Source organism: Paroedura picta, chromosome 10 (genome assembly GCF_049243985.1).
Source record: "Paroedura picta isolate Pp20150507F chromosome 10, Ppicta_v3.0, whole genome shotgun sequence".
Taxonomy (NCBI): Eukaryota; Metazoa; Chordata; class Lepidosauria; order Squamata; family Gekkonidae; genus Paroedura; species Paroedura picta.
Genome location: NC_135378.1, coordinates 75504963 through 75529702, shown reverse-complemented (window position 1 = coordinate 75529702; position 24740 = coordinate 75504963). Strand labels below are relative to the sequence as shown.

Here is a 24740-nt window from a genome sequence, read left to right as displayed (position 1 = left end):
TGTTGTTGAACCTCCAGAGGAATTGGTTGGCCACTGTGTGTGATAGCATATGGGACTAGATGGATATTGGTTTTATCCAGCTGAGCTCTTCTAATCATCTTATGACCACTTCTTCCGTTTTCACCAGTGTGAAAACAGGTTGGATCTAACCCTTAGATCAGGGGTAGTCAACCTGTGGTCCTCCAAATGTCCATGGACTACAATTGTCATGAGCCCCTGCCAGCAAATGCTGGCAGAGGCTCATGGGAATTGTAGTCCATGGACATCTGAAGGACCACAGGTTGACTACCCCTGCCTTAGATTATACGGTTGGCTTCAAAATCCCTTATGTATATACAGTCAAGAATCTTCATGACTAAGTGAGGAAGGGCCACCATAAATTTAGAAAAAGCAGAGCCCAATGCTGACAGAAATCAGGAGAACAAGTTTATTAAATCTAACTTCAAAGCTTATAAATAATAACTTACTCCAGGCACACTTTTCCTGCCAAAACTTGCAAGTTAGAGGGTCTGCCAAGTTCCACTTTTAGGACATTGTCACTGGCAGACTGGTGCATTTCCTATAAGGAAATTAATTGCCATAAATATTTTCCCTCTTGTTAGCAAAAAAAAATTAGCTGTGGTCAAAACTAGATTTAGTGGCTTTATAATAGAGGATAGCAGATTAAATGTGAGGAGAAAGCATTTTGTCAGTGTAACCAGTTACCTGGAGCAGGGGAGAATCTTCCTTGTTGGAGGTTTTCATACAGATGCTGGATAGCCATCTGTTGGGGATAGTCTCACTAGCTTTCTTACTCTGAACAGGTGGTAGGACTACGTGGCCTTTCCAACTCTGTTCTTGTAATAGAAATGTTCAAGGAATGTCTAGAATTCGGCACAGATCATTAAAAATGTAGCTGTATTTTTTCTCTTTTTGTTTTTATTAGCATCATTATTTTTATTAAGAGCCTCTTGTGGCGCAGAGTGGTAAGGCAGCCAACATGCTGTCTGAAGTTCTGACCATGAGGCTGGGAGTTCGATCCCAGCAGCCGGCTCAAGGTTGACTCAGCCTTCCATCCTTCCTTGCTGGGGTCCCCATAAGTCAGTTGTGACTTGATGGCACATGCATACATATGCAAATACTTGAACTAGAATATTAAGGCACAAGCAGTCAAATACCAAACATTATAAACTCATGAAACAGCTAGTTGATCCAGACATCCAAAGTTACTAGACTAAAGCTACCAATCTCTGAAAGTGAGTTTGCACTATGCCCAAAAAGCAGGTTCATCAAGTCTCATCAAGGTCTGTATTGTCCATGCAAGACTGGCAGCAACTCTCCAGGGTCTCACATAGAGGTCTTTCCCAGCCCCTTCTTCCTCATCCTTTTACCTGGAGAGGCCAGGGATTGAATCTTGGACCTTCTTCACACCAAATAGATGCTCTGCTGCCATCAACAGCCCTTCTACATATAGGGTCCAAGCACTAAGATCCGTTTGTGAAATGGTGAGAACAAATAGATTCATAGATAATAGACTGATTTCATCAGACTTGTGAGGGTATAACTAGGAGATCCAGAGAGATTTGGGGGTTGAGCCTCTGGAAGGCAGGTTTTGGGGAGGGAAGGAAAAGTACCTCAACAGAATATAGTATCAGAGTTTAACCTTCAAGGCAGCCATTTTATCCAGGGAAATTGATCTCTATAGTCTGGATGTCAGCTGTAATTCTGGGAGACCACCAGGGCTCATCTGGATGTTGGTAATCCTAGGTATAGATATGTTTAGGCTTGTACCTAAGGTTACCCAGAAGCTTTTGTGAAAGGTGCCTTCTGACAAGGAGAGACATCTGGCTTCATGAAAGCTGCCACTGCATGTTTCATGAGTAAGCTCTTTTCAGAATACTTGCATGAGCAGCTATTAGCACATATCATATCAGATTCATAATGCATGAATCAGCTCAAAGTCTTAGAAAGCGGATTGAGCTGGAAAATTGAAATTTTGTGGATGTTATATAGAAATGCATTTTAAAAAGTGGTGCTCTGTTGGGATCCAAAGTGGAAGGAAAGTGAAACAATAAAATCTGAATGTCATAAGACTGAAGATTTATTTCTAATGGCTCTTAAATTATTAAACTGTCTAGTTTTCTACTACCGAGGCATGTTAAAATATACAAAATCAGCCAGCATGTCCTACGTGGCGTAAATGAAAGATTATAACACCATTTTTCAGGTGTTTTCAAAAGCTTGCCCAACATCGCTTTGGCTCTGTGTTTGGAGTTTTTCTGGCCCTTAGTGTCCCATGGTGAGTTGTATCCTTCTTGACCCAAAATACTTAGTTATGTTCCAAATATTGTGTGCTAACCCCCCAGTAGGAACTAGTGTTTTTTTCTCAGATCCTGAAGCCCTCTGTTAGACCATTTATGCACTGGGAACTTCACTGCCCCAGCTCCCGTACAGGAGAACAAATCAGGGGCGGATGAGGTGCACAGGGCCAAATGTTCCCCCATGTGGGTGCAGGAAGAGATGGGGCAACCTGCCATGACTAAAACTCCAGCCTGCAACCTGGCATGAAACCTCCAGTGCGTAAACAGTCTTAGAGCCATTCATGTGACCACTTCTTTCACAGAAGTCCCCTTTCTAGATTCTTGGAATGGGTTGTTAGGAAAAAGTGAGGTGGACTTCAGTCCAACTCCACAGGCCATTCTTTTTTAGGGAGGTCTTTGACGATCATTAGGCTTGGTAAATGATGTTTGTGAACAATAAGCAGTCTGGCTGATGTTTTATATTCTGTAAAGTTTTTGTCTGTAGGATCCTGTTGCTGGCATTATAAGCCACTTTGATTAATAATTTACGTTGGAAAAAAAAGGTTTTTACTGAATCCTTATAAATACCCCTTCCCCGAGTTCCAGTTGTCCACTGCTGCTCCAAGTGTTGGCAAGGGGGGAATAAAACCCTGGCTGTATCACCATTATGACAGTGTCATTTCCAGGGAGAAACTAGAAGTGATGGTGGGTATCTCTAGGAAGTGCTGAAAACTCTATGGCCTCAACAAACTAGTGAAATTTAAAATTATAGTACTTGTGTCTCCCATGATCTTTTTCTATGTGTTAAAAAAAAACACAGGTTGATCATGCTAATACAAACTGTAGCAAATAATCATAAAATGCATATTTAATCTCATTAATTTCATGAGCTAACGATAGTAATTGAGTAGAATTGATTCAGTTGGCTAAAAAGTTTGCCAGTTTAATCAAGTAGGTGATTAAATGAAAATAATGCCAGCACACAAAAAAAAACATGCAGATCGGAAGCAACGCACAAAGGGAAGAACACTTTTCCTACCTGATTTGTATTGTGAATTAGGTGTAAGGACTGCTTACACCCATATGAACCTACCTGAGCACATACAGGCATCTCCAGAGGCCCTGCTTTGAGACAAGATGGCCACCAGACTAGATGGCTGGTAATGCAGAAAAGGGCTCAAAGTCTCCCGCAAAGTCTCAAAGTCTAGTTTTCTCCCTTGTGCTTTGTGTTGTGCCCATATATCAGGGGTAGTCAAACTGCAGCCCTCCAGATGGTCATGGACTACAATTCCCATGAGCCCCTGCCAGCGTTTTCTGGCAGGAGCTCATGGGAATTGTAGTCCATGGACATCTGGAGGGCCACAGTTTGACTTCCCCTGCCATATATGAACAAAGGCTGTGTTCTGGCACGGGATGAAAGTAGTTTATTAAAGCGGACCCTTTTTCTGATTTATTTTTTGGTACGTGTGTGGTATGTGCTCCTTAATACATCACATTCTAGGAGAGACTTCTGGGGCATAAATACCTGAGACTGGAAGCAGCCATCTCTTTCATCAGTGAAATAGGAGGAGCGTTCCCCCTGCAGTATTCAAAAGAGTCGGCTTGGTATCAAGGAAACGGAATGAGCAAATCTCATTGGGAATGAAGCTCTAGTAAAAATTGGAACTGGGCAGGATCAAGTGAAAAAGCAGGCTGGGCCAATCCTGAGTGTTCTTTTTGTGCGAGTTGTTAAAGGAAATCAGATTGAGTTAAAGAATTATTACCCCGTGTATAAATAGCGGGGGAAGAATTGACTGCGTCATGCAAAGCTGCAACTGCCTATAAGGCAGAGCGGGTTAATCCTATTGACTCAGTGCTCTAACAGTGCACAAGCAACACGCTGGCACCTTGTCGTTACAGTACTTCGCCGTGCCATCAGCAAGCCTACCATTAGGAACAAGGGAGAGCAAAATGAGATTGAACGCTTGGAGCAAAACATATACAATTTTTAAAATACAATTTAAAATATATGACACGAGAGAGAATATAGTGCCCAAAGAATTCCCAGCCCAACCAGGGCCATTAAATCCAGGGCCAAATAAAAACGTCTTCCCTTATATCCTGAAGCAGCATTTTTGGGGAGAATGAGCCTGCATTGATCATCGTTGAGCGGGGGCTTTGGCGAGAAGTACCTTTTTATTTTGATTCACTGCAAACCTGTGCACAGATTTTTCAACCACCACTGCCGTGGGACCCCACAAAGCTTTCAGAAGCTAAAACCAAACTCCCTCTGAACTTGCTTTAAGAGAGAAACGTAGATGTGATGTCGGGGATCTCTGGATTGCTCTTCTCCTTTTAAGAAAAGTTGCAGCCAAACGGGTTCCCAGTTCAGATTGGTGCAAAGGTGTGCATGCCTCTAGCAAAGATCCAATTATCACAGATTATGTGTCTCCACATAATCTACGACAATCTGATTTTCTGAATTTTTTTCTGTCACAGTACAGTCATAAGAGCCTCTTGTGGCGCAGAGTGGTAAGGCAGCCGTCTGAAAGCTTTGCCCGTGAGGCTGGGAGTTCAATCCCAACAGCCGGCTCAAGGTCGACTCGGCCTTCCATCCTTCCGAGGTCGATAAAATGAGTACCCAGCTTGCTGGGGGGTAAACGGTAATGACTGGGGAAGGCACTGGCAAACCATCCCGTATTGAGTCTGCCATGAAAATGCTAGAGGGCGTCACCCCAAGGGTCAGACATGACTCGGTGCTTGCACAGGGGATACCTTTACCTTTACCTTACAGTCATATGAAAGGGCACATAACAGGTTTGTAATAAAGGAGTTTTGTAATCTAAAGATCAAATGTAATCTTAAAAATATAATGGTTGTGTCTGGCAGTTCTTCATGGAAGATAGTTCATCAGTCACTGAATGCACTACAAGAAAACAGCTGTGAAGGTATCTGAAATTAAAGACAGTGCTGTTGTTGTCTCTGCTCTTTATTCTGACCTTGGTCTATATGTGGTTTTCCATAGGCAACAAATACCTCTTCTTCCTTCAGGGCTGGCTCTTCAGTACTGACCTTCAGTATTGTCATTTTTGCTGCTGTTGTTTAAAATTCATATGCAAAATTGTAATTTGTATACAAAATATTAACAATGCTCCCACTATTACTACTCTCTATGCATTCCAAATCCTTGTTTCCTCTGGCTATTTATCTGATCTTTTATATGCTAAGCCTCAAAGCATTCAAGTCATGGCAGCTGTCCTGAGGAGGAAATATGCAAGTCTAATCTATTACTGTTATTTAGGGGAGGGACTGTGACTGTGACAATGTTCAGTGCAAGAAGTCTTCTGCTACAGTGGGAGATCTGTCCACTTTGCCAAGCAGGGTGATCTCACCCTTCCACTTCCTTTGTCTTGTACTAGTTCTCTTCTTGTACCTACACTTGACTCAAATGAATTCCCTATGACAGATTATAATGGACTAGAATATAATGGAGACTTGACAGGAACGAATAATTAGATGGAGGGAAGGAATTGCTCTAATTTGAGGAGGGGAAAATGTGAGGACAAAGTTGCTCTGACACTTCTGCTCATGCTGGAAGGTGGTTTGGAAACATTTGTGGGCACTTAGCTCAACAGAAGGCTGTTAGGTAAATAGGTGCTGGAGGTGGCAACTAGAGATGGACACAAACAAGAACATTCTGGTTCACTTTAGATATTTGGGTGTCCCTTAACAGAACATCTGAACCCAAAAGATCAAGAAGCCCCCAAACAAACTGGCTGGATTTTGGTCAGTTTGCTTTGCTTCTTTCTCTTAGAAGCAGAGGGAATTGAAATTTAGCGCCAAAATGGATGCCAGCCATTTTAGGGATCCATTTTGCTCCCACATCCAAGTGGGATAGAGCAAATCATTCTCTGAAATGACGTGCCTGTCTGCTGTGAGACCAAAATGGCTGGCAGCCATTTAAACCCAACTGGATAAAAGGACCAGGAAATGATCAAGCTTCTCTGAACCTGTGTTCAGTAGGGGGGAAGAGCCATGCAAATTTGTGAGGGATTTAAGGTCATAAATTAGTTTATGTCCATCCCCAGTGGCAACACTCATGGAATCAAGAATATCCTTAGGAAACTAATACACCTTTTTTCCCCTGATGTGCTATGGAGACATCTGTTGTCCATGTTTTACAGATCATAAATGAAATATGACTTATGATGCTCTGATCTCATATAAACCTAATCCTAACTCAAAGTCATGGTGATTTTGTAACATTACAAGGAAACACTCATCTCTACTCAAGAACATGAGGACATAGCAAAACATTTTGCACATTTAATGGGAAACTTTCAAAATAAATATTAAACAATTAACATATGATGAGTGATGGGGATCTGATACAAATTCTTTGGAAGTTGTCAATGGGACTTAGATTGCTTAAAGTCATAACGCAAATGTTGCAAGAAAAGATTAATCAAACCTGAAAACCAGAGAGTGGGGAATGTAGAACAAAACCTGGGTAAAGCAAGACGTGGAGAAATAGAACCAAGATGGTAACGAAATTTGAACTTCTCTGTGTTTCCTTCCTTCTCCACTGCAGAATCATATATTTCACTCAAATTGTTCATCCTTTGTAGTCTTAAGAGGGCTTTTTGTTGTATTTCCACAACTGAACAAATGGAAACTCAGTGTTCATACGTCTTCCCATTCCATAGCAAATGGCCTTAGTGTAGAAAGTTCTTGTACCTTCTATAGAGAAAGTGAATTGATAAAAAACACACACACACAACCGTGCTCAAGTCTTAAATTTGTTTTCTTGAAAATAGGTCCTCTGTGTATTACGCCATTGTAGCGTTTCCTCAGCTCAGCTGAATTACACACACTTCAGTAAATGACCTCAATGATGGTCTAGTAAATGGACCAGCCAGATAAGAGCACCAGGAAAATGAATCTCCCTTTCAGAAAGGTATAACAGCAACCGTTTCCCAAAAGCTGCTGCTGTTTGATAGTTTGCTCTTATTATGGGGACACTAGTAGCTGAACAACCTGTGTGAACAAGCACAACTGACCTGGAGTGTGTCATATTTTTGTTTTGTTTTTCAGGAGAAAGCCCAGCATTTACAGAGGACTCTTGCTTCTCAAGTAGATAAATCCACGCAGACTGAACTTGTAGGCCATGATGTAAGTCGCTGTATTAAACAGTTTTTTTCCCTTTTATCTTCTCTGTTGATATGCAAATGTCTACCAACCTGTCTTCCTCAGCTACTGCTGTGTCTGTGTGGTGATACAAATGTGTGACACCATCCATCTTTTTTGCTGTTAAATGGTTCTCAAATGTATTCTGCAATGGGGGGAAGAAAAGATAATTATAGCTACCTGCCAGCATACCAATATCCTATTAATTGCTTGTTTTTCCAACAGCTCCCTGATAATCCCTAGAATCTATACAAGGAGAAACATGGAGTATATTTACTAGTGGAATTTGAAATCTTTCTCTTTAGCAAAAACATTAACAACATTAATTAACTTATTATTATGCAAATATTTTAAATATTCTGTTATATAATGAAAATTGAGGAATCTAGCAAAGAGGTTTGCATTAATATTCTAACGGTTGCTTATCAGTGGGGGATGTTGTCAGTAATTGAAAATTAGTGTGTGTGTGTGTGTGTGTGTTTATCCTGGTGGGATTATGAACTGTGACTATCAACTAAAGTACTTGGCCCTACAGAATGACTAGCCGCTTTGACTGGCATGTGTGGTATAACTTGTCTTGGTAATCATGGTTTGGAGAATCTCATTGTAAAATTATCTACTGCAAGGAGCATCATTCTGTTATCTTTTCCCAATCAAAATTCTATAAAATGAATTTCTCGCTTTTGATTTCTCGCTTCCATTGTGCTTCTGAGTGGCTCCACATGGATCTATTGCTGCATATACTGTATTTTATTTAGGTTGTTTCTCACGGTCGTATTTTATGGAACAGTCCTGCTCAGTTTCATGTAGTGGGTGCTAGGTTCAAAGGATAACGCCTGTGTTTTTCTTTCAAGAAGAAACCGTCGTTCTTGGATGCTACAAGGGTGCTTGTTTGTGGTCATGCATTTACTTTGTGGACGATGGTTCAGAAGAAGGCAACTTTGAACTGTTATTGTTGTGAATTTCCATCTCCAGATTCTCTGGCAGTTCTGTTGAGGACTACAGTGTTTGAATCTTTGAATTGGCTCTCATAGTCACATTCTGCTTTGTCTACCACAAAATCTCAAGATGATCCATTTAAAATAATAATTTAATAGCAAAGTGATACTGCCATTAAAATGTCATAAGGGTCATGAAAACCATCAGTTACACAGCATATGTAGACCTCAATCCAGAGAAGATTATTATTATTTTGAGTTCAATGTGTTGGATATGAAGTCTCTATGGAACAATTTTTTTTGTATTAGCCACCAAGGCTGACAGAAACAGATGTTTAACATTATATTATCTATTTATTTATTTATTTATTACATTTTTGTGCCTCCCTTCCTTGCGGCTCAGGGAAGTTTAGATGGAACATGGAATCAAAATATAACAGATACAACATACCTGCAGTAACGGCATCTCTCAACAATAACATCAACAGCATTGAAAATGTATTTATTCATTATTTAACTCTTAACATTCTGACCACAGACTGGTCAGGTCGGGATTGCCCCAAAATGTGTCTAGCATATCTGACTGGAAGGGGGTTCTGGACCACCCAATAGATGCTGTTAGTTCACTGGCCTCAACCAAATACTTGGCAGAGGAGCTCTGTTTTGCAGGCCCTGTGGAACTGCATTAGCACTGTCAAGGCCCGGATCTCCTCTGGGAGCTCATTCCCCCAAGTGGGGGCCAGGACAGAGAACGAGGCGGAGGTGAAACGTGTTTCTTTGAGGCCAGGGATCACCAGCTGGTTGACATTGCTTGAGTGTTGTGCTATTTGAGGATTTCTGTATTGCAGTTCATCAGGAAGTGTATGACATCACTTTTTAACTAGATTGGCTCCCAGTGCAGTTTTAAATCCAGATCCATTTCGTACACAGTGGTAACAATGGAAATCATTGCTAGTCTTCTAAAAATCACAGGAGAGCTGTGCCTACCTTGGAAGAAAGCTCTATATAGGAGTTGTCATCATGGAGAAGTTTGATTATACCTACCAGCTTTCATTTTCCCATATGTTCAAGATCAAAATGTCTCTATGAAAGAATTGTTTGGTTCAGTTTTGTATGAACCAAATGCATTGCTTGTGTATGCAGCTTGATATTTTGCTATGTGTTGTACTGAAGTTTAAGGTCACCTTGAGGTCATTTTCCACCTAAGCAATGACAACCTAAATAGAGCAGTTGTTCAAATTAATCAAATATTTGAAGTAACCAATGGATATTATCCTGTGACTTTATTTTGCTTCATGACGTACAGTACTTTTAAAGGTTGTTTGTGCCCGCCAAGTTTGCAGCGATCCCAGAGCCAAATCCCTCGTGCTCCGTGGTCAGAATCTGCAGTTGTGTCACCATATGGTCTCCCCATACCAGAGAACAAATAGACAGCTGTTCATATGTCTTGATATTACCAAGCTTAGCCAATTTATATTAAGAAAACTGGAGGGAAAGACAAAGACAAGAAAAAATCATATGGAAGAATTAAAATGATGCTTTATTTAGTATGAACCAAGAAAGTCCATTTTAATGACAAAGCAATAGTATTAATGCCATACGTCGAGAACTGGCTTTGGTTCATATCTCAGATGTTCTCTCCCAAATCAGTCCCTGGATCCCAGAAATAGATTTTGAATTTTGACATTATATCTGAACTGGAAATTATGGGTTTATGAAGCAGCATCTTGAGATGTTCTTTGATCTGTGTTTCAAAGGGTGTTTTACCCAAATGGAATGCCATGAAATGGTGATGCCTTTTTAAAAGCTTTAGATGAATTAAAGACAAGCACAGCTGGGACTCGCCTAACATGGTGGTTTGTGGCCCAAGAGGTAGGTGAGGCAGCAAGGAGGCAGTCAGTCAGTAACCTTTTATTGGCATAAAGCAAGGAGGCAGTCAACGGCATCTCGATGCCATTGGGGGGCCAGAAGGAGGAGTCCAGCCAGGGTCCTTACATCTGTTGTGTTGTGCATGAGGTCATTAGGCATGTGATGTCTTTGTAGGATTCTTGAGTGGCATACAGACTGACTGTCTTGCTCCATGGCACCCCATTTTTCAGACCCATCACTTTGTTCCTCCAGCAATGGCCTGGGGACCCAGAGGCCTACAACGGGTGGCCTGCTTGTAGACTCATGAAGTGAACTTAGTGTTGACAGCCATCCCTACTTAGCCAACGGAGGTTTTTTTTTTTTTTTTTTTTCTCAGTGCCATTAGGGGAGGCAAAAGGAGGAGTCTGGGCAGGGTCCTTACATCTCCTGTGTTGGGCTGCAAATCACTATAAGCTGGATTCAAGGAAACCCTAAGCAAACAGGAGGCTCATGGAAGTACGCCTGACAGTAGTACAGTGCGCAAAAACAATGAAATTAAAGCCAAAGTGTCCTTGTTTTGCAGCACAAGATGCCTTGCATTGCCTTTTACATGGGAAACATGTTAGAATGTATTGATTATAGTATTGTGTGATTTCCTGCACAAGTGCTTGCAAAAAGGTTCACAAAATCCCATCGGTGCCTGATTTCCTTCCACTCGCTGTTCTTTAGGTCAAACTGCAACTCTTGAAATGCCTGGTGTCATTCCTAAACTCTGCCCTATCAGTCACACCCTCTTATGTGTCTGCCTGGAATCTGAATCACTTCATTTTTCACAAAAAATATGCCCCAGGTTACAAACCTGCTGTGGCCATAAAGTGCTGATAAAGAGAGGCAGTAATTAAAACAAGGGAAACATCAGCTTCTGTTCACAAGAAAGGGGCTTTTGCACAGGTTGTAAAGTGACTGTCCAAACGACGACGATCAGAAATGTTCCCCTTCCAAGGTATGTACATCAAAGTTGTTTCCAGACAAATCTAACATCCCAGCAAAATCGACGCTGTGCAGCCGTGTGTGGATGTCTGTGTGTGTGGGGGGAGGGAACTTGCTATCCAATATGTATACTAAACAATCATTGTCATTTTAATGTTCTTCTCCCTCTTTTGTTTCACTGAGAGATGAAGGAATAATTTATTTGCAGTTTTGAAGTGAAGATGAAAGGTTGAGGTGCTGCTGGTAAAGAGCACCTCTGATTCATGATTTTAATTTTTTTTATGAGTCTATGACAGAGTATGTGAAATCTAGGGTTAAAGTAAATCTAGTCTACTGTTGCCTTAGAAGACTCTCTAACTGTCCTTGAACCTTTCCATTAATATTTGTAGATCATTTGTCATTAAGGAAAACATCTGTGTCATTACTGGTCTTTGAGACTTTTGGGAACTCTTGGGTATCCTAGAACAGTTTGAAAATCATTGAAGTACCTCAAAGAGCTCACTCTGTGAGAGACACCATTTCACAGACTAATTTTTGAAAACCGATGTTCTCCTGTGGTATTCTAAATATGTGTCGTACCATATGTATTCATAGGTTGGACAAGTAAATAATGAGGCATCTCTGCTTTTGAATAGCGTGACTGTTTTAGCTGTATTGTGTCTAGGGTTCACCTGAACAGCTCGGTTTCTCCCACTGGATCCACATGAAAATGAGATGGGGAAGCCACCTTCTGTTTGAGGATTTTTACCTTCTTGATAACTTTTGGCTCAGGCTTAGCTCTGAGCCTATTCTGGATTTCAAAAGACCATTCACTGGGTCATATTTCAGTGATAGACCTTTCAGAATTTGGGTTATTTCATATATGAAGACAGTGGGGTGACCCATATATCTTCAAAGTTTAGAATTGTTGTTTTTATGGCAAAAAAAGTTCTAAAAACACCAACTGCCATATATCCTGTAAAAATGTTTTTGCTTCTTCTACTTTTAGTGCTTATAGCGCAATCTACAGGAGCAAAAAGTTAAAAACAGGATCCACATGCATAGAAACCATATCCTTTCCTTCCAGCATCTATGTCCATTGCTCATAAATATTTCCACAGCATTTTGCAACAGAAAACAGAAGTGTCCACTGTTTCATGTGTTTGGCTTCTCATCGACCGTTTATGCACTGGAGGTTTCATGCCGAGCTGCAAGCTGGAGTTTTTGTCCTGGCAGGTTGCCTCACCTCTTCCTGCACCCACATGGGGAAGCATATGGCCTGGTGCACCTCATCCTCCCCCATTCTTTGCTCCTGACAGAAGGGTGGGGCAGTGAAGTTCCCAGTGCATAAACGGTCATCATGAGGCTGGACTGGAAGCACTGTATAGCCTTGGTCTAGTTTAATAATAGTCAGTGAAGTTGAATGGTAAACCTACAGAGGTCATGAAGGAGAACAGACATGTCAAACAGAAAACTCTTGGCAGTTCAAAAGTCGACGTTTCCCAGAATGCTGGGCAGGGAGTCCCAATAGGGGTTTAGAACCAATATACATTTGTAGTAGATCATAACAGGTGGGTGGAGAGCTGTCCATAGAACCAGTTCTTCTGACTCAGGGGCGGGGGGTGAATCATGTTAGAGTGACTTATCTTTTAAAACCACTTTAATAGGAAAGAGACTTCAACCTCTTTCATAATCTTTCTAACCTCGGATCTTTTCATAAAATAGTGGTGTCTCTCCATTTATCATGTTGATGACTTCATACACCCAAAGATCTGCAAGCTTTAATCATGGTAACACTTTCATTTTTTTAATCTCATTTTTTTTAATTTCCTCAGCAATAGGATTGTGCCAAACAAACAGTTCTGCAGGGTATTCTTACATTACATTTAGCCTATTTTATGTGCCATCCAAACCAGACTTTCCCAATATTTATGAAATTATGCACATTTGCCAGCAGGTCCTTGCATGCTTTTCTGGCCTTTTATATTTCTTTATAAGATCTTAGCAGGAATGTGGTCATGTGATGCGATAAAAGGGAATTGCTACATTTCTGTCCCACTGCAAGCAACTAGGGTTAGGTGACAGCTCTTGGATACCTTGCAACTAGCTTGCTACAACCACAGCTGTTTCAGAGCGACATGAATTCTCAGCAGTTGAGTTCCTAATCCTATAACTGAATGATGAACTACAGATGGACTAAGTTTTATTGCCATTGTTGATGTAGATCTTTAATTAACATAATGAACATGATTATGCCTTCGTTCAGACAGTTTGATAAACGATTCCTGTACTATTAGCATCGGTATTAAGGATTCTTTTACCGTATATCTGTGCAATCTTGGAGATTCCCTGTTTACCTATGCTGCAGCAGAATTGCCAGTCTCCAGGGTGGGAGCTGGAGATCCTCCAGAATGACCACTGATTTCTAAACTACTTGAATAGCTTATTTATTTATTTAGAAATTTCATTCTGCCTCTGGAGAAAATGGCTTTGGAAGTTGGATTGTATAATATTATACTCTACTGAGGTCGTTCCCTAAAGCCCACCTTCCCCAGATCTGCCTTCTAATCTCCAGGTATTTCTGGATCCAGAGTTGACAACACTGTGTTGCAGATAGGCACAATTGTAGGGATACCAAGATGAGAGCAGCCTTTACAATCAACAATACAGTACTGGTAAATGTCCTTTCGTGTTAGACTGGGGGGGGGGGGGGGGAGGCGGGATTCTTCCTGTGCAGCCAATTGTCACATCTCAACAACATGAGTGGAGAGAAGGTGTCAATCTTGATTCCCCCAACAGCAACGGACAGACATGTTCAACGGTTTGATTTAGATGAAGAAAGGCTACAGCTTTGCTTTCAATCCAGAATGTTTGAATTAGTCCTTATTTGATCACCATGGTTAATAAAGCATACCTAATAGCTCTGCTTATTCCAGAATGTTAAGTGTTTTGCAGAAACTCTCATTTATCTTGGTTTCTTCCTTCTCCTTCAGTTATCTGGAGAGATCTGTCTGCATTCTTTTACATTATTCCCAAGCACGTCCCGAATTTCCCCATCTTCAACCCTTGCCTTAATAACTCAGCCCTGATTAACCTTCAGAGAGACCGAGGACATAGGTGCCAAGGAGGCAAACTTTTACAACAGTAAGATGAAGTTTAATTTAGAAATTACGACCTCCTTGCAGTGGCCATTTCAAATGGCTCAACATGACAGCTAGTCCATCTCAAATGAGGTAACTCTTGTCACATTGTCTCAGCTTTGAGAAAGAAATGTTGTGTAGAGATGTCAAAAGCTGTATGGTGATCTTCACCACATGGAGCTTGCTATAATATTTACACAGGCCCGTGGACATGTCAGGATCATATTGAAATCCTCCATGTTAGACTCGAGATTTAAATTGAATAGGCTGGCAAATATATTCCATTCAGGTAAACTGAGTCGAGAAACACCTTAGACGAGGGATGGGCAAACTGTGGTACTCCCGATGTCCATGGACTACAGTTCCCATGAGCCCCTCATGGGGATTGTAGTCCATGGACATCTGGAGGGCCACAGTTTGCCCACCCCTGCCTTAGACATAAGCCTGTGAGTTTAAAAGCTCGAGTGAGCTTTGTCTCTTGAAAGCTTACACCCTGAAAACCTTATAGGTCTGTAAGATGCTACTGGACCGACATTACCACACTCTAAAACTGTGTCATACAATGTTTCTTGTTTCATTCTTCGTAGAAACTATAACTGCTGTTTTGTCCTGCATTCCACTGCTGACTTTTAAAGCTGAATAGTCTCAAATGTTTCCCCATTTTGTGTTCATCCGGGCAAAATGCAATCAAGTTAAATTAGTTTGGTTTCTGGCTACTAATCATCAATTTCTAATAATCTTTAGCATTCTGTAAAGATTTGATGCAGGTTATCTTGCGGGCCTTCCAACAACTCTGTAAGAGGTGTCTGTTTGGGATGGGGAGGGGGAACCTACGAGAGGCGGGTTTGCCTGAAGCTTTCTGGTCAGTTTTTGGCAGATATGAGATTTGAATTCATTACTGCCAGCCCCGTCTCTTGACTACACCAGTTCCCCAGCAACTCACCACAAATTGCTAAAACATTATAGTGTATGTGGAATACAGCCAGATTTCCTTTGCAGCAGCCGAGCGGATTCTGACTATAACAAGGAAGATACTCTAATATAATTCTGTAGATTCTTATCAATTTATCTTGTTTACCTTTGGCACTCAGTTCTTTCCTAATTATTTCACCCCCCCCCCAACTGATGCAATTGTCCCAGGGACTTTCCCCCCTTTTAAAATGAAATGTTTTAGATGAGAGAGAGAAGGTATTAAGGGCATGGTTATACTTATTTCAATCAGTTATTATTGTTTCTGGTTAAATATTTTTAATTCAGTCTTGGAGTACAAAGCATCTGTAATGCAAATAGCATTTTGTGTCTCTGCTACCAGTCATGCATGCAACTTCATCTTTGAGACTTCATTTATCATTTCCTTTTTTTTCCCTTTTTTTTTGTCTTCCTATTAAAGGCCCTGTGGAATTCTTCCTGTACTGAAGGTTCAGTTTACAAACCAATCAGCATCTCTTTGGTATCAACATTATTTAATTAAAGAAAGAGACTTGGAGACACACCCATTTAGTTTACTGATTTTGCCTGAGAAAGGATCTGTCCTTCTCTTAGGGGTTTGGCTGATTTCACCATATTTTTCCTGGGACAGAAAGCCTTATTTGGTATTAAACAAAAAGTATTTCCACTGTTCTTTGCAGCATTAACAAATATTTTATTAAATTATTAGCAATAAATTATTATGAATGGATTTTACCTTACCAAAATAAAACATATTTTTTTCCTCCAGAATGTGTATGGTTGTATTATCCTTGGTTGAGAGCCGGGGGAGTGGTCTTATATTCCATATTTATACCTACAGGGAACTGGGGTATGAGTAAATTGCTTAATTTGTAAATTAAGTAAATAGCTTACATTGGGGTATGAGTAGAATGCTTAACAGCAGTGTTCTCAAGGAATGAGCAGTGTCCACTGAAGAAATCTTTATAATTTCACTGGATGTTCCATTTGTCAGATGTCCAAATACACATTGAAGGTTTGTATTAGCCAAAGTACTCTATGATACAGCCCATAAATACTTGCAGTTTATTGATTCTGCAGTTCTGTCCTCCAAAGGGTATGTTACATATGGGGGACTATCCCATTTCTTCCCTTACAACCATTCTGAAAAATAGATTAAACTAAGAGAATATGACTAGCAAAAACAGGGATTCAAAGCCAAGATTTAACAATCCAAGACTAATATTTCTTTGCATCACATTTTCATATGACCCTTCCCTTCAAGAAGCTCAAGTCTAAGTACAATCTTCTCGCCTCCGTCACTTTCTTCTCACTACCACACTTTGTGGTAGGTTACTCTGAGTGTAACTGCCCCAGGGTCATCTAGTGAATTGAGGATTGCCAACATTTAGGTGGTGTCTGGAGATATCGTAGGAGTACAACTGTTCTCCATGCGACAGAGATTAGTTCACCTGGAGAAAATGGCTACCTTGGAAGTCCTTCCCCTCCTAAAACCCTGTCTTCCTCAGGCTCCACCCCCCAAAATCTCCAGGTTATTTCCCAACCTGGAATTGGCAACTCTAAGTGAGCTAGATGGTTGATTGCAAATTTGAGCCCAGGTCTCCCAGAGTCTAATCCAGCCTATTAACCTGTGTACCACATTAAGTCCCACAGTATACCCGCTTGTTTGAACACACCAAAGAATCTCTTGCAATCTTTAGATTTAATTCATTCTGGGAAGTTTGACATTAAACAAGAAGCCAAATCGCCCCTCTGATTTTGCCAGCCCACTGAATACAGGAAGCAGAAGGGTTGCATATTGTGAGGTACCACAAACTCTGTTCCTCTGTGCTTCTGAGTTTAACTAAATGGGACCCTCTCTGTAGCCCCTGGGACTCCAGTTTCCAAACTCTCATGGAGTCAATCTTCCCCTTTTCCTCACTCTTTGTTTATCCTTCTTTAACTTAAGTCTAAGCTTTGGATGGAGGAAGCCTCCTTGGAGGATGGATGGATGCACCCCACTTAATTTTGCAAAGCAATACTGATAACTCGTTGTGCCATCTTTGCCTTACCGCTGATGATGACCATGATTAACATCTATTGAAAGTAAAGGGGAAGGTAGCTGTGGTTAACTTGTTCTTTTAGTTTCGGTGGAACTTAATCATGCCCAGCTTATTTGACTTGTTGAGAAATTCTCTTAGGTACAATATTTCATTACTGTGTTTCAAATTACAAATCTTTATTGTGTTCAAGCAAGCCAATGAGTTGGAATGGGTGAATTAGAAGCTATCCATAAATATCCTGGTTTGGCAAGTGATTGTAATGTGTGAAAAATACCCTCCCCGAACCTTCAGTAAGCCCAAGCAACATTATGTAGCTATGGGAGATATCTCATTATCCAGCTTTGTATTCTCAGTGTAATGTAGCAACCATGATCTATCAGTAGATCTTTTTATCCACCTCCATACTTATTTCTTCCAGTTCATTTCCTGCTGTCCTAACTGGAGATTCCTCTTTGATTTGAGGGTCTATTGTTTTTTAAATGTATTAGTTACTTGCAAAATGCAAACTTGATTGTTCTTTCTTTTTTCAGCCTCTCCTTCTTTGCTGATCTTTCTCTTTTTCCGTGCACAGTATTTAATTAATGCTATGATTTTCTGAACTAAATCCTACCCTTTCCCCAGTCAATAATGAAGTTAGTGACAAATAGTAGACCCATGGGGAAATATTACTCAGCTGGATTTCCTCTCCCCCCCTGCTCGACATGACTGTTAATATCCTCAGTAGATCTCCTTCTGTAGCTGAGAACAGACCCATCAATGAAATAGGCACAGTTGATCTCCTCCATGGGAGTAAGGCATGCTAAACTACATCGAAGGCATCCCTGATGCCTAGCTATTCCACCCCACCCCGTTTCCTGGAACATTTCCTCATAGATTTGTCTGGACAAGCAGCTCATCAATAATAAAATTGTCCCCAAGGCCAAACTGTAACACTCCAGTCTCCAGGCAGTTTCATAAACTATCAAGCTCAAAAATATTAATGTTGTGAATGTCATTACAATGCAAATCTGGATACAATACCGAACCTTTTCTGGGATAATTTCTCAGGTCTAGCCAGTAATCCTATAACAATTCTGACATATTTAATTCCATATTTACTAATGCTGCCCTCCCTCCCAGTCCTTATATGAAAGGTTGAACTAATAAGAGAAAGGGAACTCACATTCTTCTTCTCCATTGCTGGCTAATGGCCATTTCTGTGGGTAGGACTTAAAGTAACTGGCCAAACATGAAGAGTATGAAGCCACTTGTCTAGTACTAGGAATGCCAATGTGCTTTTGTAAGCTTCTTATTTTTATTCTGTACATGCACAGAAACGAAAAGAAAAATAAGTCCACTGCATGCAAGAGAACCAAGTGGAGTGTTTTGGCCCAGTGCTGTGAACCTCCTGGCTGTCAGTGCAGTTTGTAAAAACCCATTTGGATTGTCAAGAGAGTACTTTCTTGGAATGTGATTGATATGTACATTGGGAATTTATATGTGGCACTAAAATCCTGGATTGTAAAGGTTTCTGTCACAAAAATTCAACCTCCCTTTCCGTCGTTCGGAAGAACTTCGGACAAAGATAAATGATGAAGGCAACAAGACGTTTATTTTTATGTGCACAGAGAGAGTTCAGGACACACCCACATTCCTCTCTGGGGTCTGTGATGTAGCTGCTGGTAATTGTACAATTGGGGGAGATGGAGAAATACAGTTAATAATCCCTGGTAGGTAGGGCAGGCAGGCAGGCAGCATGACATCAGAAATACTTACTGATAGACTAGAAGAACGGGGTTGGGGATCAGGAGACATTTGAGTGTCCAAGGTAAATTGTAGCATATCATAAAGTCATACAGGTAGGTTATCAGGAGTCAGTAAATCACACATGGAAGTGGACATGGGGACTGAGAGAGGGTGAATTGTTAGTCACTGTTATGAAAAAACTACATTCCACCTAGACTAATTCTGTGTCCCACCATTGAGGCTGTGTCCCACCATTGAGGCCAGCCTGCCTGCTGAGAACCACTGGTCTAAAGGAGAAATTGAACACATATTGATTTAAAATAGTAGAGGAATAGAATCTTAGAATCATAGAGTTGGAAGGGGCCACACAGGCCATCTAGTCCAACCCCCTGCTCAACGCAGGATCAGCCCAAAGCGTCCTAAAGCATCCAAGAAAATTGTGTATCCAACCTTTGCTTGAAGACTGCCAGTGAGGGGGAGCTACAGTGAGGGGGAGCTAAAGGAAGATACTTTAATACTCTTATTGTTGCTTTGCATCTAGGTATGTTTAGGAGAAGCAAAAGGGTTGGTAGGGGAGTCTAGTGAATTGTAGGCTTGTTTGGAGAAAGACTTATCTGCCTTTTGTGGAACCGAACACAAAAAGTCTTAAGGCTGTGGGCTCCCCTCAGATATGGGCTCATATTTTCAGATTGGGGAGATGTCATATTTTGAACATTCCAACTTGAATATTGTTAATAGCGGTAATGGTTCCCAAATATGAAGTGTATGTACATGAAGCTACTGTGAACCATCTCTGTGTTAAAATCTCCTGTGATTTGTTATGAGAATTTAGGCAAATGACATAGGTTATGTGGCAGAGGAAGTAGGGAGGGAGAATTCAACAGAACAATCTCATTGTGTTCTTCTGTGTGTATCAGATGGTTAGATTAAAAAAATTAAATAATTCTGCAATTTAGGAGATTTACCTATAAAATGGTGCTATAGTTAACCTCAGTTCTAGAATGTATATAATCTACCAATGAGTTTTGGGACTGATCCACATCATATCATTCCTCTAGAACAGGGGTAGTCAACCTGTGGTCCACCAGATGTGCGTGGACTACAATTCCCATGAGCCCCTGCCAGCAAACGCTCTAGAAGGTTTCTATTGAAGTACTTCCATTGTACAATTTGTTTCCCAGAAGCATTCATAGGCAAGCATCATTTTGTGATTCAGAATGGAAGCAAAGGTTATGATTTGAATCTTTCAAAGTGAAGAGAACTGTTGCAGCCTTTATGAATGTTCCACATAGAACTTATCATGCACTGATTTAAAATATATATATTATTAAATGATGGAGTGTCAAAACCAATAAGATGTAATAGGTTGCATCTGGGCAAACAAAGATCCCAGTAAACTTTCTTAAATGCATGCCTGTTTTAACAAGAAGACATGAAACAATGGAGTTAAAAGGAAGGAGACATCCCACCATCCTATCATGAGGTAAGATATTTCTTGGGCAACCATCCATCTCCATAAAATGATGGGCATAAGTGTTCTCTCAATGCATTGCATTACATCAGAATACATTTCCTTTGGCTGAAGAGGTGAAGGTGAGCGGTATACTATAACATTATATTTATGGATACAGAAGTTTCTGAAGACATAAGCAGCATTGGTAGATGACTTATTACACATTTCCCTCTCTCAAGGGCAGCAATCTGTCCAACAGAATGGATCCTAAATATCAGCAACATGGAAGAAAAAGATTAGAACTTCTTAACTGGTTTTACCTGTGGAATATTGATTTGAATTCTGACCCAGGTTACTGAATTCCATGTTTACCTGAAAGAAGGGATTGAATTTTTATTTTCACTTTTGTCTGTGGGGGGGAAATAGTTGTGAGTTCTCTATTTTAACAGTTTTCATAGAGTTTCCAGAAATTCCTAGAGAGGTGTGGCATCACTTCCTCATTTCTTCCAGAACGGATGTTATGCTGTTGCTAATGGAACTCCTCCATGTTTTGTTCTGGGCTCCTGCCATTTGCCCAGCCATATCTGGTAATGCTTTCTCATCTCTCTTCCTACAAATTAAGTTGGGGAGAGTACAGCAAGTAGGCTTGAAGCTATGGCTTGTTCTAATTTAGATTCTAGTGGGTAGCCATGTTGTTCTGAAATGGCACAACAAAGTTGTCATTGGCCCCACAGCCAGCAGGAGCACCAGGTAAGGTGGTGGCAACGCTGTCATGGGGGGCCTGCCGCTAGCGCCCACTGCATTCCTGGGGGAGCCCTGATATTACTGCTCAATCAGAAGAGCTTTTGCAGTGCTGTGGCGAGCCCAAGGTCACCCAGCTGGCTGCATGTGGGAGAATCAAACCTGGCTCGCCAGATTAGACGTTGACACGCCTAACCACTACACAAAGCTGGCTCTATAGCGGGAGGGCTTTTAAAATTGTTTCTGATGTGCTTACTTTGATGAACTGAGCAATAAAAACAACAAAACCGTTTTGTAGATTTCCTGTGTGTAGCAGAGTTGCATGTTCAGCCTTTTGTTCAAGAGTAAAAAGATACAAACATTTTTTTAGCTAAAGTTCCAGTTACTTATTTATCTCCTGCTGCCCCACAGAGCTACATTTCTGCTGTTATTGAGATGTGAGGATGACCAAGATTTCTAGATGATTGACAAATGAACTGAGAGAGTACCTCATACACTTGCAGGACTGAACATCTATTTGCATTAAAATGACCTAAATAAATACAGGTTAAACTCTACCAAGTGTTTATTAGCAAAATCTCCAAGGTTAAAAATAATAATCTTCCATCACTGGTATCCAAGTTGAACTTGGAGAAAAACGTGTTCATGTTCCAAAGAGAATTTGTCCTCCTTCTTCCCCTTGACATTTCTAACTGTACAAAGCGATCCAAAATCCAAATTGGGGTCCCAGATTTCTGGCATAAGATTCTTAGCTGTTGGTTTCCATTTTAGATTTTAAAGAGCAGCTCTTATCTGAACCCCAAGCATGATGCAAATCCATTTAAGAACGTTGCAAATCATCATTTGTCACATGAATGTTAAAGTCAGTGAAACAAATGATAATGAGACTAAAATGAAACTTCAGAGAATGCAAAAAAAAAAGTGAATATGTAGAAAGAGATTTTGATAAGCGCGCAAGGGCTTCAAATGAAAAGTCTGTTTTTGGTAGAGCCTGCCTAAAATAAATCATCCTGGATCTTGCCATTTTTGCCTCTTCATTTCTGAGCTGTCACCTTCTGTTCTATTAGATTTAATTTCTCCAAGATTGACTGATTTGGGTGATGAATAAAACGTACTCTTTTTTTATTTTACTGATTTTGACTTCAGAAGGTCACATTTATATAGCGGTACTATTGAATTAATGCAGAGCTTAATATTCCTCCTCCTAATCTCATCGGCAAATTTGTAATTTTAATGCCACTCTGATATAGTATGCCCAGTTCACACAGCACTGAGACTGCGAGGGGTGAATATCAGCTTTGAATCCTCTTTCATATTAAATAAAGCTTCCATGCATACATGCATAAAACTAGCACAACAGCACCACCACCCCCACTTAATGCGACAGAGTTCTGTTTGCAAGGATTTCTTTTTAACATTTGGAAGAATCCCAAAATGTGACCCTATACCTATAGTCTGAGCCCTGACTGAGATGGTCCTTGCTAGCCCAACCTAATCAGATCACAATTTATTTTTTATTTATATATTATTGCATTTTTATATCTCTCTTTTAAAGAGCTCAGGGTGATTTTCATCAGAATGAAAATACTGTTTCAAATCAATTAAAATGTTCCATAATAATATAAAGGTAAAGGTAAAGGTATCCCCTGTGCAAGCACCGAGTCATGTCTGACCCTTGGGGTGACGCCCTCTAGCGTTTTCTTGGCGGACTCAATACAGGGTGGTTTGCCAGTGCCTTCCCCAGTCATTACCGTTTACCCCCCAGCAAGCTGGGTACTCATTTGACCGACCTCAGAAGGATGGAAGGCTGAGTCAACCTTGAGCCGGCTGCTGGGATTGAACTCCCAGCCTCATGGGCAAAGCTTTCAGGTGGCTGCCTTACCACTCTGCGCCACAGGAGGCTCTTACCATAATAATATACAGGAGTCTAAACATAATAAATAGGTAAAATCACTTAAACAAAAATAGAGTCCAGTAGCACCTTTAAGACCAACAAAGATTTATTCAAGGCATGAGCTTTTGAGTGCAGGCACTCTTCCTCAGACAAAATGGAACAAGGATCATAGGAGTACAGATATAAGGCAAAAATAAATTAGTGGCAAATGAGTAAACTGAGTCATAACATCCAAATGTGAAAAGAAATAACTAAAAGAGACTAGTGCTTAGTGTGTTATTTTGTCCTGAGTCCAAAATTCAGAATCTAACTCTCTGGTCTCAAAACAAAATAACAAACTGAGCACCTTGTGTCATATGGGGATGCTTCCATGCTTCAGTAGAGACAGATGGGGCAAGCAACTAGTCTCTTTTGCTTATTTCTTTTCATAACAGGGAAAGTGTCTCCCATTATTAACCTTAACATGTTTATTACCCCAATGTTTTGTGAACTACAACTGAACTCAAAAGGACTGATTAGCTGTTTTAGCAAAGAATTGCCATACTCTATAATTTGGATAATATGACACTGTTTGCTAATTTGCCACTAATTGACTTTTGCCTTATATCTGTACTCTCATGATCCTTGTGCCATTTTTCTGAAGAAGTGAACGAAAGCTCACGCCTTGAATAAATCTTTGTTGGTCTTAAGGATGCCATTGGGCTCCATTTTTGTTTTGTTACTTCAGACCAACATGGCTACCCACTTGAATGGCTACCTGCAGCCACAGGAAACTATGCAGGCTTGAACTCTGATTAGTATCTGGATGGGACACCATCAGGGAAGTCCTGGTTTGCAATGCGGAGACAGACTATAGCAAACCGCCTTCGAACAACTCTTGAAATTATGGTTGCCAGTTATGCCTTGGGAAATACTTGGAGATTTTGGTGGTAGAACCTGGAAATGACAAAGTTTGGGGTGGTCAGAGACCTCACCAGGTATATTTCCACAGAATACAACTTGCAGAACTATTGTTTTCTCCAGGGGAACGGATCTTGGTTCCCAGGAGATCGATTGTAAGAGTGGGAGCTCTCTAGGTGCCACCTGGGGGTAGGCAACCCTCTTTGAAAGCACTATGGTTTTGCCACATATCAGCTATGGGTTTATGGCATGTTCCACAGCCACCAGTAGTCTGAAGTGGAACAGTCCATTATATTGTCTCCACATTGTTACCATCTCATTTTTTTTGCATATATACATAAGACTCTTCTAAGAGCTTATGAGGCATTATAGCATACTTGAAGTGCCCTTAAAAAATGAGAAGTGTGTCCAAATTCATTGAAGATAACTATGCCTCTTGGTGTAATTACATATGCAAGGAACAGATTTTGCATATTTATTGAAGACAGCAAAGGACTCAAGGAGGAAATCAGAGCTACTGCCTGAAACTAAGGTATTTATCACACTGTTCATAAATCTTTGCTGACCACAAGTTGTGTTGACTGTTGCGTATTTAAAAGAACCTGGTATAGTATGGCATGCTTATATTGGGCCAAAATGAACTCTTCTCTGGATTTGTACTGATTATGTGGGTTTCAAGAGATTATCTTCCAAAGTG

At 40.6% G+C, this 24740-nt stretch overlaps 1 protein-coding gene across 5 annotated transcripts in view; it reads left to right on the top strand.

The window, feature by feature from the left end:
- The window catches only part of CCSER1 (coiled-coil serine rich protein 1), a 739837-nt gene that overhangs the window by 436476 nt on the left and 278621 nt on the right, over positions 1–24740 (top strand). For 4 of the 5 annotated variants that reach the window (XM_077300888.1, XM_077300887.1, XM_077300889.1 and 1 more), the window contains exon 9: positions 7353–7430. In XM_077300888.1, the coding sequence (XP_077157003.1) occupies positions 7353–7430 (78 nt within the window). Of the gene's footprint in view, positions 1–7352; positions 7431–15730; positions 16044–24740 lie in introns of those variants that run through there. The other variant, XM_077300890.1, reaches the window with a different exon arrangement.